This window comes from Hyperoodon ampullatus (genome assembly GCF_949752795.1).
Source record: "Hyperoodon ampullatus genome assembly, chromosome: 9".
NCBI classification, from domain to species: Eukaryota; Metazoa; Chordata; class Mammalia; order Artiodactyla; family Ziphiidae; genus Hyperoodon; species Hyperoodon ampullatus.
This window is the reverse complement of record NC_136922.1, coordinates 2,437,884-2,452,759: the sequence shown is the minus strand read 5'-3', so window position 1 is coordinate 2,452,759 and position 14,876 is coordinate 2,437,884. Positions and strand designations below refer to the sequence as shown.

The window sequence follows — 14,876 nt, the reverse complement described above, 5'->3', positions numbered from 1 at the left end:
TGGGAAGGAACGCCAAGTTGACTTTGACCATTTTGTCGCTTTCCACTTGAAACAACCAAAACTGCCCCATGACCTGGCCGTCAGCTGGAAACCCTGTAGGGGTGAGTGAAGGCCTTATAAGGTCACCCCAGCCCCATTCCCAAGTGGAGGTGAGGACCTGCCAGGGTATTTGGGGTGGGAGGGAAGCCTGCCTAGACTTGGGTTTCCAGGTGCCAAGGGCATGGTCCCTGAGGGTGTCTGTCTTTCCTAGGCACCGTCACGGTCTTGCAAAGCACCAGCCCTGTTGTTTTTCCCGTGTATTAAAAACTTGGTCAGTGCTAGTCGGCTGTAGCTAATCCCTTCAGCCTGAAGTCTTTGTTGACGAGAAGATAGGTGTTATCGTTGGTCCTGGTTATCCACGGCTTTCCACTGAGAAGAGGGACGGCTGAGGGGCGGGGCCTTGTAAGCGTTCCAGTGCCTCTGCACGTGGACCCGACAGAATAGACACGATGATTCCCGTTCTGTGGGTGAGGACGCTGGGGCTCAGGGCAGCTGGTGCCTGACCGGGTCCGCGTCACCTGGGGGGACAAAGCCAAGTGTCCATCCCTGCAGCCCCTGCACCCCGCTCTCTCTGACAGCACTCCTCCTTCCCAGAAGTTGACACAGCTCCAGGTTCGGGGGCGTCTGGGGCGTGATGTGACACAGGCAGGAGTAGCCAGAAGACCCGTTTGAACAGAAAGGTTGGGCCCATGTGCTCGGTTCTCTAAACTGAAGTCAAGTCCAGCGCTTTGCCCGAGACTCACTCGACCTAAATGCACCCACTTCCTTGGGAGCCACACTCAGACCTAAGAAGTACAGCGCCTTCTGCTTCATACTCTGCAGTTCCTCCTGGAATGAAATTCTGAAAATGTCCAGGTCGGACGGTTGTCTCCAAAAATACGGAGTTTGTTGATTCAGTGACCCTGTGATGAGCGCCTCATGTCCTAGGTCTTGTGCAGGAGGAGAGGAAATGCGAGAAGGGAGTCAAAGTGCCCGCAGCCTTTCATCTGATCACGGAATTGGGCTCCAGACACACCAGCTTCCAGAACCGGGCGTGAATCCCAAGGGCTCTGGAGTGGAGATGGCGCAGGCTGTCGTACCGAGAGAGAGGGTGGCTTCTGACCGGTTGTCGAAAGGGTGGGAGGGCAGAGGGGCCCCTCGTGGGGCGGAGAGGCATTGCTAGCTGAGCAGGTCGGGGGGACGAGACTTGAGGCCAGTGGCCCTGACATCTGCACGGGACACGGATCTGCTTGGACGAGGAGGACGTCTCCATACAGGCTGCAAGGCGTTTACAAATGAGTGCAGCCGGTGGTTTGGTTTTTCTTGCATTTTTCCTGCAGGTTCATCCATTTGGTTGTCTGAATAGCATTACCAGCTGGGAGGGTCATGGTCATTGCTGACCCGTCCTAGAGGGATTTGGCCCAGGACTTGGGGGTTTTGTCTCATCACAACAGTGCAGACCGGTGGAAACTCTGGACGTAGGTGCCCTGATAAAGGCAGCCTGTGGATGAGGATCTCAGGGCGATGGGCAGGGTGGTTTGGAAGCGGAGCCTGAAAGCAGGGTCCCCAGGGTGCAGGTCATCCCCATCCCTGTGCCGGGCAGTGGGCAGGAAGCCCTGGCAGGATGTGGGGCGGGGCAGGGCAGGGTGCCGCCCTGCGGGGCAAGGCAGCGGCTTCACGCGTGTGCTGGCTGCGATGTGACTGGAAAAGAGTCGGAGAGACAGAACTCAGAGAGAAATTGGCCGTGGAAGGCCAGGGGTGGGAGTGAGTCCATGCGGCCAGATGAGAGGACCACTGGTACATGGGATGGGAGGCAGAGAGCTGGGTCTGAAGAAAGACCTTGAGCCTGGATTAGGGACGGAGCCCAGGAGACCCTGCAGCCAGGGGGCTCTGGCACATTGCTGCTTCCTGTGTCCATGCAGGACACAGGGCTGAATAGACGCTGGGTCCCGGAAGGCTACAGGAAGGATCTGGAGCGGGAAGTGGGGTGTAGCAACAGGAGCCGCTTGGGAGTGGCTCAGCCTAGGTGTGAGGCCTCGGCCGATGCTCGTGGCTTGGTGTGCGGGGTCAGACTAGCTTCCTCTTCTGTCAGGCTGGAAGGACACCCCCTTCCTGGCGTGAGTGGTCAGGAAATGTCAGCGTTCTCTTCCCCAGAAAGACACAGAGCCCCCTAACATAGAGGATGGTCTGGGGACAAATAGGCACCCCAGAAACGTCTGGGTGTGGCCGAATCGCAAGAAAATCTGGATCTGGTACCTGTGCAGGATGTAACCAGGTCCCTAGCAGGAGAATGGCCTTGGGGTTTTGGCCCTCGGGGGGGTCCCTGGTCCTCTCCTTTGCCCACTGGCCCACTCGGGGACCCTGTCGCTAGGGCAGTGACAGGGTGAGGGTGCCCTTCCCTGAAATGCTAGATCTGCAGGTATCGCAAAGGTCACTGCAAACCATACTTACACAAGTTAATAAGAGACTGCTGATCTGGCTGTGACCGACAGGCTAATATGAGTTAAAGAATATGTAAAAAAGTCACATGACTGCACATTTCTAAATTCTCCTAAATACGAATCTGAATGTGTTCACACTGAAATCGTCAGAGTCTTTTTTTTGACTTGGAAGTGGGCAGACTTCCTCTCTCCCCGTTTGAAAATCCCAAGTATGTTTTCATCTCTCCTGAAGGTTCCAGCAGTGTGAGAAGTATATAATTATATTCTTTATAGTTTGCACAACTAAAGGCAAACTGAAGAGTGTGGTTTTGGGGCCTTTCACCTCTTTCCCAGAATGCTCATCAATTGGCAATCTGAATAGGGTTCAGAATCTGAGACACTCCCAGCATTTTATACAAAAGTGTTCGTGACAACTTGGGGAATAAAAATTCCTAGCAAATGAGCTCAGTTTGCTCTTGGTTATAAGAATATATTTCATGAAATTTAGGAAACTTAACAAGGTTCATTAAATCTGTTTGTATCTGCACCTTTTTATGAAACAAGAGCCTGAAATGTGGGGTGAAATTTACTAGGGAAATGAAGACAAGGCTGAGAGTCAAGGAGGCATCACTTCTGCCCCCATGGTGAAGCTTCTAGGACCAGCCAGGATTGTGATCAGAGACACATCAGGTCTGCACCTGTAACACAGCCCCCCAGGTGCCTGGGGAGAAAGGTGGTGTGGCTGATTTTCACACTCGTCAGACACGTGGACACCATCAGAGTGCAGGGTACTCATGTCAACAGTCCAGAGAGAGCAAGAGACCCTGGCCACCATGCCCACCATGCATTCTCACTGCCCATGAGCAAGGGGGCTGGGTGTCCGTGCACAGTGCAACAAGGGGAGGGGGACACACTTTCCAGACCGCTCACTGGGCATCATTTTGTTGTGTGGGCAATTCCTTTTTTTTAGTAAAGATATTTATTCTCTATTTTATCATTTTTAAGTGAAGTACAGTTGTTTCACAATATTGTATTTGTTTCAGGTGTACAGCATAGAGGTTCGGTATTTTTTACAGATTATACTCCATTAAAAGTGCTGACAAAATACATGGCTATAATTCCCTGTGCTACACAATATATCCTTGTTGCTCATCTATTTTGGGTTTTTTTATTTTTATTTTTATTTTTATATCGGAGGAGAGGTGGTTTACACTGTTGTGATAGTTTCAGGTGTGCAGCAAAGTGAATCAGCTCTACAGATACATCCATCTATTCTTTTTCAGATTCTTTCCCCACACGGGTCATTACAGAGTATGAGCAGAGCCCCCTGTGCTCTACAGTAGGTCCTTGTTGGTTACCTGTTTTTTACACAGTGGTGTGTGTCTGCTAATTGTGCAGGGGATTCTGTAGGTAAATGCGCTGTAGCTGTCACGCGTGGTGAGTGTGTGTGAAGCTGCGGTAACGTTCTCGTGGTCCAGTGCCTCTCCAGCATTGTAAGGGAGGGAGCACAGCTCCCAGAGGCCCTTCCGGCAGGGAGAGAGTACTGACTCTATGCGTCAATTACATATGGTCTCAGATTCACCTGTTTCCCTGCCAACAACCAAGAGGATACACTCCAGAGCTTCCTGGAAGCCCCAGCCTCCTCCCTGTGACCTAATGATAGTTCCTGCCTTGGAGGACCTCGTGGGGACTAAAGGCAGCTTGTGGAAAGTGCTTTTAAGTCCCTGGTGTTTACAGAGCCCCTGGCAAATGCCTTCCCCGAGGCACTGGACCGACCAGAGTAAAATGGGATGAGATGGGACGAGACAGGACGGGGCAGGATAGGGTGAGTTTTCACGGTTCCCTGCTGTGCATCATTTCCCCACAGGGGGTGAGAACTCGCCTTTTCCTGAACTCAGAAGCAGGCAACTGCAGGAACATGTATGGTACCTGAGCAAGGGTGAATCCTTATAGGTTCAGCTTTCCTCAGGGAAAGCACAACAACTTTATAGCTACAACTGTTTGTCTTTTAAACTTTTTGTAATTTGAAGGGAATCAAATCTTTAGGACAACAACTTTCAAATTCATTTGAATCATACTAGGCAAAGAACTGATGCTCTTGAAGAATGATTAACATTCACTGTCCGACGATGTGCTGTAATATTATTTATATTCAAAGGTAATGGGTGAAATGGAAAGCATTCTGACAGAATTCCATACTTGAAGGCTTATGCTCTGATCACCCAGGATCTCTGCAAGTGTACATCTTCGCCCGGCGAGGCAGCTTTTAGATGAATGCTGTTCATCATCACGCCTGGCCTGTAGCTGAAGGGGTACCAGGAAGTTCACTTTCAAGTCAAGTCACGCTCAAGCCCCCTATCAGCAATCTCAGCCGTATCTCAGGGAATTGGGGCAGTGACGTCATTTAATCGGAGAACTTTATATTATGTCATGTATTGTGATGTTCCTGATTGAAAAAGGTAATGCTTACCTTTCAAAACAGCTTAACCTTTTCTCCCTTATCTGAGATGGTAGCACCCCCGTGACACAGAACGACTGAGGTACCAAAAGTCAATACAAAGGGTTAGAACTCAGTGAAGATGATAGAATTGCAAAGGTCACTGTGAAATCAGCATCCCATGGTTGACTGTCTGCAGACCATGGAGCACAGGTGCACCCAAGTGGACCACCTGATGACAGCTCTGCTGGGTGGGACACAGGTGGTGACTGTTAGATTCGGATGCTCAAGGAACAAAAGGAATAGAGGGAGACCAAAGGTTTGTTAGGAAATCATTAATGTAGCGACTTCAAGGAATAGCTTTGGAAGTGTCTACCAGACTGTTTCCCCATTATCCCAGCATTTTACTAAATTTTTCATGAGGAAAAAAAAGGGAGGCTCTGTGGTCCGATAAGTTTGGAAAACACTGGTCTAAGCACACTTCAGTAGGTCTCTTTCCTGCAGGAAACTCTGCTAATTCAGTAGTTCAGCAACACGTTTAACTTAGCAGCTACTCTGTATGCATAACTCAGACAGTTACTGGGGGGTCACTCCAGCAGTGAAAACTCTGTGTGTGTGTGTGTGTGTGTGTGTGTGTATGAGAGAGAGAGAGAGAGAGAGAGAGAGAGAGAGAGATGTGCGGTAGCTATGACCTACAAAACCGAACAAACTTGGTGATTTGAGGTGGTGATAGTATTCATGAAGGCAGCTGATAAGGAAAACCCACAGAAATTGGTAGCTCGTTTTGAGGTAGAAAACACGCATTTTTCTCCACTCAGTGTGTTGCATGAACATTTTCTAATTTTCTGTGAACACTTTCTAAGAAAAAGCTGAAGGAAGAACATTTGCAATGCAGTCAGCCCATTAAGAGTCACACTGCTTTTGTGAACATAAGCACTTTCCCAGGAGACGCTTGGCTGTGATGCTGAGATCTTGGGCCTGTTTATACCAACTCCCCTGAAGGGTTTCTCAGCAGAGAAAGTTCTAGAATGTTCTAGCTTGCAGCCCCTAAGATGTTCAACACGCCAGACGTTGCTCTGCCGTGCCTGTGTGATATAGTGCCGTGAGCTCAGACCTCTGGGAAGTGGGGTCCTCTTTCGGAGCAAGCACTGTGTTACGGTTTCAACCTTCTGTCTGAGGGCTAACAGTACCAGATTAGTAACTAAATAATGGTTTTGAGTAATATTACTTTCCTTTTAAAAAACAATGCTTTCTTTTAAACTCTTACTCTGTCTTTTAGATGGTGTTACAGCCCAGCTTTCTTTTTGCCTTCTCTATTGCAGTTGCTTATGGGGCTGACGGCTTTAGGGATTTTCATGCAATAATTCCCAATTCTTTCTCTCGTAAGTATACACTTTGCTTCTAGAAAATGGTAACGTGTATTCATTTCGTACTCAGTTTCCATAGTGTAAATGTTGTGAATGCATCTTTTTCCATCACCTTCCTTCATACTTGAAAAAATGAGATAAATTAAATATCAATCACGCTGTTTATTAAACATCTATCATCGAGAACATCTCTTACACACTGAGGTGTGTACGCCTGGTTTTAGACTGTTGGCTATACTATGGAGCATGCCTTTTGTGGTGGCAGTGCAGTAATAGTAAGGGTAAAAGTAACAGTAGTATCGACAGAATTGTTACCTTACTAATGCTGTTAAACAGCTTTGTTACGAATGTTACGAGTATCTCCTCTTTGTTGAGTATGACGATCAAGGCCAGACTTTCTGCCACTGTTAAATAACCCAACATACTTTCAAGATACGTTTTACAGTTTTGTAGGATGGAGAAGGATACATACTGTCCTTCTGTTGCTCTGAAGTATTAATTTCAGAACCGAGAGAGAAAAATCGCGGGGCTTCAAGGCCGTTAGTCCGTGGTCCTCGCTTCCTGAGCAGACACACTGAGTGCTTTTGCGTGCGGGACGCTCCTGATCTGAGCTGTCAAACCAAACACAGATGTTAATTTCATTTTTATTTTTTATGTGTTGAGAGATGATGAATGATAAATATATTTGGGCAACATCCCTGAAGGGGTATGTTAAGGAGTGGAAAGTGCTTTTTAAAAATGTCCAGAGAGCTGAATATTCAAAGTGGTGCCAGTTGGCACCTTTAGGACTTAAGTCTTCAGAGCCTGTATTAGTAAATTATCTAATATTAAAGCAACATCAGAAGACAGGCCATGCTTGTTAATACTGTAACAATTATTAATATAGGCTGTAATCTAAAAGGTGTCAGGGGGCTTCCCTGGTGGCGCAGTGGTTGAGAATCTGCCTGCTAATGCAGGGGACACGGGTTCGAGCCCTGGTCTGGGAGGATCCCACATGCCACAGAGCAACTAGGCCCGTGAGCCGCAACTACTGAGCCTGCGCGTCTGGAGCCTGTGCTCCGCAACAAGAGAGGCCGCGATAGTGAGAGGCCGCGATAGTGAGAGGCCCGCGCACCGCGATGAAGAGTGGCCCCCGCTCGCCACAACTAGAGAAAGCCCTCGCACAGAAATGAAGACCCAACACAGCAAAAATAAATAAATTAATTAAAAGGTGTCAGTAGCTGTTAAAGATAGGTTTCTGACATCCTGGCTATCAAAAGCTCTTTGGTACCTAAAGGGTTTGGCAGTATCAACCTAAGAATATCCCTTTTCTCATAACCTACATTGACTGCTTTTCCAGTATAGAGAATGGACTTGAGGACGCAGGGAGGGGGAAGGGTAAGCTGGGACGAAGTGAGAGAGTGGCATGGACTTATATACACTACCAAACGTAAAATAGATAGCTAGTGGGAAGCAGCCACATAGCACAGGGAGATCAGGTCGGTGCTCTGTGACCACCTAGAGGGGTGGGATAGGGAGGGTGGGAGGGAGATGCAAGAGGGAGGAGATATGGGGATGTATATATACATATAGCTGATTCACTCTGTTATACAGCAGAAACTAACACAACGTTGTAAAGCAATTATACTCCTATAAAGATGTTAAAAAAAAGTTATAGGGATCTTTCTCTTACTAATGCTCCTTTGAATTAACTTTAACAGCTTGAAATTTATTTCTGTGAGATCTATATGCATATATATATAAACGTGTATATGTGCATATATATGTATATGTGTGCTGGTATGATTATATAAAACGTTATACTAGGACAGATAACTAATTTTGAGATGAACAATCACATTGTTGAAATATTAAAAAGTCAAAGGCACTTAAGAGTAAGATAATGCATTCTAAGATGTGTTTTCATTAAATCTGAGGAAGGTTTAGGCTCGAGCATCTTGTAATATTGGAACAGATCCTTTGGTGAAGACTTCAGTCTGTAAAACATTGCTACCTCTACAATACTTGGAGATACTGTAAGATAGATGATACAGGTTTCGATACACTTCCTGTCTATATATTTATACAGTTGGGTTCACAAGGTATTCATATCTCTTTCTCTCCTCCTTCCCCCTCCCACGTACCCAAGTTGTAACTAAATGGATGTTGACCTTGATGAAGTCTCCACCCAAACAGCAACCCAACTGTTCTGGGCCAACATCACCACCTAGTGGTCGTAGTGGGAAATTGTCCTCCTCACTCCTCTCTCTTTTTTTCCTTCCTGAAAATTAAAAACATAAACTGTTCGACCCCCTCTACCTCAGTTTGTGTCCCTTGTTACCTGAGGAAAATGCAAATATACTTGTAACTCATTCTTTTTTTCATAATCTTCCTCTTTTGTCTCTCCCTGATTTCATTCCATTTAAAACCTAAAACATCAAATAAGGATAAACGTATTCCTAATCATACATCTTTGCAAGGGAAAAAAAAAAAACACCTGCATTTTAAATAATATAAGTTATAATAAATGGTCTCAGTAACCTTAAAAATGCTTGAAAGTTTTCGTAAATCCTTTAGAGGCGGTGCAAAAACTTCTACACATCTTCTCTGCATCTAAAATTTTCGTTTAATTACCCTCATTCAAGATATCTCTTAAATATTTTTATTCCATTTGATTTTTTACTAGTCGTCAGTTGCAGGAATATTTCTGTCTCCTGTTTCTTCACTTAAAATATTGAGCATTTTGAGCTTACCTGGCTTAAACTCACAGTGACAGCTTGGGGATATCTTTTCAGTGGAAAAATGCTGTCAGAGTACCATTTACCTCACCAGGAAATGTAAAGACACATTCGAAAGGAAGAAGAAGACGAAGGGGAAACAGAACCCCTTTGTGAGGCGGGACTGCCAGTGTGCATTATTCCTGTGCATTAAAATGATTTGATCATTCATGAGGTCGTATGATGCTTGGCAGGAGACCCAGGCCCCGATGACCCCGAGTTCCCTGGATTCTCTCATTGCTAAACTTGTCTAAGTGCTAAGGTTCAGAGGTCCAGGGTCAACTGGATCTGCCCTGTTACTAAACACATAGAAGGCCTCTGAAATATATAACAGCGAAACTTTCATTTTCCTGAATTTTCAATTGCATCGGGGAAGGAAAGTGGCTTTTGGCTCAGGATTTGAAGGCATCCACTCTTCATGCAGCCACGTTTATTAAATAATGACATTGGGGTCTCGTCCATTAGCTCCCGGGCGTCAGTGGAAAGGCTGCAAGGTTAGGCCTGAGCCAGAGTGTTCTGGGGTCAAGAAACACAGAAGTCCCCATTTCATGTTCTAGATTTAATCACTTCCATTCAGCACCTTACTGAGTTTGACATTTTTCTAAGTGGTGCGAGGATGGAGTCAGAAGATATTTGTGAGTATAATCCCTGTATTCAAGGAGAGTGTAACATTCCACAGAAGCAGTACTGCAGATAAGCAGTTTGGGGTCCAAGGAAACAGAGCCAAAGAAGTGGTTTAGGAATTCCGAGGGGAGGGACATAGAGACAGCCTCCGTGGGGTGGACGTTACACTAAATGCAGGTTAGGGAGGACTGACCATTTCCTGGAGTTGATGACAGGCAGGTCTGAAGAAAGGAAACGACGGGGCTGGTCCTGTGGCGTTCTCAAGAAGCGGATGCAGGAAGCCTGCTTGTCCCTTTGGGTGGGCTCTGGGGTGTTTGCATGTGAACCTGCAGGGGATGGACAGCACCTGTTCCCCGTCTCCTCCTTCACCAGCGGGAGCAAAGGCTGGTGCTGCTGACTCTCAGCGGGCGTAGTTCAGAATCACGGGCCCACCGGTGCTCAGACCCGAGGACCTCCCCGCACCAGCGCCCGCCCCTCTGGCACCTTGACTGGGAGCCTGGCAGCCAGAGCCTGGCTGTTGCCCTCTGCCCTCGGGCTGCTCAGAGGCCTCCCGGGGCGGGTGCCCCCCTGTGGAGGGACCTCCGATCCCCACTTGGCCGCTCTTCCTGCCTCCCTTCGTTCAGGAGCTCGGGGTGGGTGGCGGCATCTCTGCTCTCAGCCGGAGGCTTGTGTCTCTGAGCCGAGCATGTCCGGGCCCCTCGATGTCCGCTAGGAATGGGCTTCAGTGTCCGCCAACTTCCTTCCTTCTGACCCTCTCCGGGCTGCACTCCCCCATGTAAAGGAGGCGTTCGGCCTGGCTGGCTCAGGGGACTCTAGATGTCAATAACAGAGGCCCCTGAGACTGCAGCCTCTGTTGCCCTTTGCTCAGGCCTCGTCACTAATCAAGCTCATCATCACCTAAAAACCCCCGAAGCCATTTTCACACTTATCGAAGTGGTGAAGCCAAGACACCCCTGTCCGAGCTTGTGTTTCTAAAATGTGTATTCTACCTTAAGTGATGGATGTCTGTTAGATTTTGACCTTTGAGATCTGGTCTGTGTTTGCCATGTCTTAAGACAGTTCCGTGGCCTGATTTCCATCATCTACGAAAATAATACGCATGTCGCCTGTATTCGCCTCTCCGTCACACAAGAGGCTCCGTTTTCACAGACGCAAGGGTGGGGGGTGCCCCTCTTCCATGCAACCAGCACCCAGCCTGCATTTGTCCACAAAGAGATGGGAACCTTCCCCCAACACTGAGAGAAAATGCACACGTGCTTGAATCTGCTGAGCCCATGCTGACGTGTTGCCCTCTGGTTGTCACCTCCACTCCCAGCACCCTCGGGCCCCCTTCCTCCCCTCTTACTTGCCACAGATCTCTCCTGTCACAGTCTGGCCTCAAATTCACCCGCAGAGCTCTAGCACGCTTCCAGCCCTGCATCCCCGGCATCTGGCCTCCGGCTTTTGTGACTCAGTGCATCACCGTTTGCTTACCTGGAGCGCTCTGTCCAGTTCCCATTATTTACGCTGCCTTGACCTTGCCACTGTGATCCAGGGACCCCCAGTCTGGGGGTCTGCCTACCTTTTTTCCGAAAACCAGAACATCACGGGATACTGAATTTTCTTCTTCAAGTTTGGTCTCTTCTGGCACCAAACACATCTACCTAAGATCGTACGAGGGGACCCACAGTGATCGGAGGGTAGTTTAAAATAAGCTCTCTTCAGCCTCTGGTTTTCGGCTCTGTGAACAGAGTCCTCAGAGAAGCTGTCACATGGCAGCTGGCCCGCCTTCGTCAACTGCTGTCGGATGAGTGACTGGTGTCAAGGCTCCTGGCTTGAGGGCGTCTGTGATATTTAAGGTGACATCCGTCCCTCAATTTTCACTCCCGCTGTCCTCATCCCGTTCACTCCTGACGCGCTTTACCTGCTCTGCCAGCAGGCTGCCCGCGGGACCGGGACGTGTGTCCTGATGGCAGAGACCTCAGGTCGCCCGAAGCTCCCCTGTTGCTCACCAGGAAGGGCCCGCACTTCGTCATCGACACAAGCCACAGGGCCACCAGACGGTCACACAAACACCTGTCTTCTTAATGCAGAACAGGTGGGAGTTTGGGGCAAGTGTTAATAAGTCCTGTACTGAGGTGTGTTTTGGAGCAAGCAAGAGTCAGTTCCATTGAGCTGGTTGCCTCTAAACTTATGACCTGGAGCTGAGTGCAGGAAGATCAGCAAAGGGAATTATGCCAACGCTTGTTCATCTGCATGGTTCCCTTCCTCCGTCCACAGGGTCCTTGGCCTGCGCCCTGGGTCCCAGCTCCGGGCGCTGCAGAACCTGCCACACCTACAGTCATTTGCCCCGCTGTGCTCTGAACTGGCCCCATCTCATTTTCAAAAGCCGTGAGACAGATGATTAAAAATAACCCTGGTGACGGAGTGCAGACGGCTGTGAGCGTTCCGGAGCAGAACCCAGTGGGCAGGGAGGCCCTCGTGAGTTCGCTTTGAGAACGGGATTCCAGAGGGCTCCGGGGTGAAGCACCTTCACATGATGGCACAGCTACCGTCCTTACCTGTCTCGTCTCCTGAGCTCGCCATGTCGGTAGGGCTTGGTTCCCTGCCTCCAGAGGCTGGGAGAGGCCAGCAGGAGGCCACTGAGATGCAGGATGCTCCCGGGTCCCTGCTCTTGGGGATCTAGTAGGGAGGCTCACCTGGACACGCCCACTTCCTGGAGTCCTCGGGATAGTCTTCTGTGATGCAAGGATGTGATGGGAAGAGATATCCCCTCACTTCTGGGGTCTCCAAGTCCACAGTGGGGGTGTGGCCCGTGTCCCAGCTCATTCGTTCCGTTTGCTTATTTGTCTGCAAGTCTTCTCTCCAAAGATCTGATGGGCAACCTGGGCGGTGTGGTGGTTAGGAGCGTGGGCGCTGGGGCCAGGCTGCCTGCAGTATCTCCCAGCTGTGTGACCTCAGGCAAGTTGCTCGACTTCTCTGTGCCTGGGCATCTTCAACTGTAAAATAGGATAACAGCACCTCACTTATAGGGCCGTTGTGAGGGTTACCCATGACAGGGCAGTTAAAGCGCCTGGCACGCGCTCCATGCCGTGAACGTTCCTGGGGAGCCCCCTCAAGGGGACGGCTTTGTGGGAACGTGCTTTCATTTGCCAGGCCAGTCGCTGGCCTCAGTTCACTTTATATCTCTTTACCCACTAAATCCTCTCAAAGCCCCTGCCGGGCTAGTGTGGATAGTTCCCGTTTGTACAGATGAGGATTGCCCAAGATCTCAGAGCTTATAAAGAGTGGAGCTGAGATTCCAAACCGGGAATTTTGATCTCAGAGTCTGGGCTCTGGGCTTCCAAATCATGAGAAATGTGTTGAGTCAAACGAACTTGGAGTGTTACTAGCACGGTTTTTCTCAGAATCGAGTGTACATGGAAATCCCTTGGATGCTCATGTGCAGAATGCCCAGGGCAGGGCCTACCTCCCAGACTTTCTAGTTCAGTGGGTGAGAGTGGACCCAAGAGTCTGCTCTTCCAGCAAGTTCTCAGGAGATGCCAGTGCTGCTGGTCCAGGGGCCACACTTGGAGAACCCCTGACTTGCAACGTCGATCATAGATTTTGTAGCCGTGGTTACTGTCGATCTCATTGATTATTTTACCTGGCAGAATTTACCTACTTCCTGTTATTCACGTCTAGAGACTGTGATGAACGTGAGGCCTTTCAGTGTAACTGCAGTTCCTCCCGGTCATCACAATATTGGATTCAGCCATCCATCATCAGTTGGTGTTTCAGAAGAATGCAAACCAAATGTCTATTTTCTTTACCAAGAAAAATACATGAATGACAGAAATAATGACTCTAAATGCAGAGTAGACAGTGGTTATTGTACTATTCACCCCCATGCACACACGAGTCTTGCTTTCTGAAAAGCTAGTGCAGATCTGTTACGTTCACCATCATGCTGGTCAACCCTTCAGCAACTGGAAGAAACCTGAGAAATCATGGCACTTCTTTAGGACACAGGTTTTATTTTCATCATGGAATAAAAAGGGTTTAGAGTGACCACGTGCCAAAGAAAAAACAAACAAACAGAACTCTTTCAGGAATCTTTGGTCAGAAACCTGAGCGCGTGTTTGCTGAGTTTTGTCTCCATGTTTATTCATACATGAACGAAGGAGAGGTAGCTTATGCTTTTCCTTATGCTTAAAGGGACTTTTTCAGGCTAGATAAGCGCTTCTTAGGGGGTTTTGCCAAGCGAGGTCCCACACCTGGGGGGGCTACGTGATCAGTACTCACCTTCTGGCGTGAGGGGTCTTCTGGCTCACAGGGTGTCGGATTTGGCCTCAGGTCACTCCAGAGGGGCCCAGGCTGTCACAGTGGACCCGGTGACCTTACCCTGCATAGAGGTCCCACACACACACACCCAGTCCAAAGCGAGAATTTATAAATTCCATGCATTTTCACTGTCTGCCCTCCAGACCTACAGAGAAGGCAGACAAGACTCCCAAACCCGTGATGCTTGCTGCCATGTGTCACAGTCCCCTGTGGGCCGGTGGGTCCAGAGCCCGGGCCACTGTCCCCGGGTGTCAGCTGCCAGGAACCTGTGTGTAGAAGGTGTCGCTCCCGCCGGGTTGTCTCTGCTGCTGTGCTGTTCTGTTCTGTTTTTGCGATGACACTGAGTGGCCCCCTGTGTTGTATTGTCTCTTTCAGCTGGTAATGTTAAAGTAGAGACTCAGAGTGATGAAGAGAATGGGCGTGCCTGTGCAGTGAATGGGGAAGAGTGTGCGGAGGACGTACGGATGCTCGATGCCTCCGGAGAGAAAATGAATGGCTCCCACGGTGTCCAAGGCAGCAAAGCTTTGTCAGGAGCTGGGGGCATTCGACTTCCTAACGGCAAACTAAAGTGTGATGTCTGTGGGATAATTTGCATCGGCCCCAATGTGCTCATGGTCCACAAAAGAAGCCACACTGGTAAGGCCTGGCGTAGTTCCTCCTTTGGCGGCCTGGAGGGGCCCACGGGGTGTCACAGAGGACAAGGCCCTTCCCGGCTGAGTGTCCTGAGCGAGGCGTAGCCTCCCTATTCGGGAACAATATTCAGAAAAGGACTTCTGAACATGCACCCATTCGATCCTATATATTAAAGCCGTAAACAGAAAGGAAAAGGTAACAGGTATGCAAGTTCTGACAAGGGCCTGAAAGCATACTCTCTAAATATTGGCGGTGGGGCTGTCAGGTGGTTCACCCTTAAACAAATGAGACAAAACAAGATAAGAGGAGGTTGATACGC

General features: G+C 49.0%; 1 protein-coding gene across 24 annotated transcripts in view; it reads left to right on the top strand.

The window, feature by feature from the left end:
- IKZF1 (IKAROS family zinc finger 1) overlaps positions 1 to 14,876 on the top strand; it is a gene marked incomplete at both ends in the record, with an annotated part of 89,370 nt that overhangs the window by 52,836 nt on the left and 21,658 nt on the right. For 7 of the 24 annotated variants that reach the window (XM_079711912.1, XM_079711907.1, XM_079711901.1 and 4 more), the window contains one exon: positions 14,300 to 14,560. The exons of 11 other annotated variants lie outside the window; for them this stretch is intronic. In XM_079711912.1, coding sequence (XP_079568038.1) covers positions 14,300 to 14,560 — 261 coding nt within the window. Of the gene's footprint in view, positions 1 to 6,197; positions 6,258 to 14,299; positions 14,561 to 14,876 lie in introns of all 24 variants that reach the window. 6 more of the 24 variants (XM_079711909.1, XM_079711922.1, XM_079711916.1 and 3 more) reach the window with 2 other exon arrangements.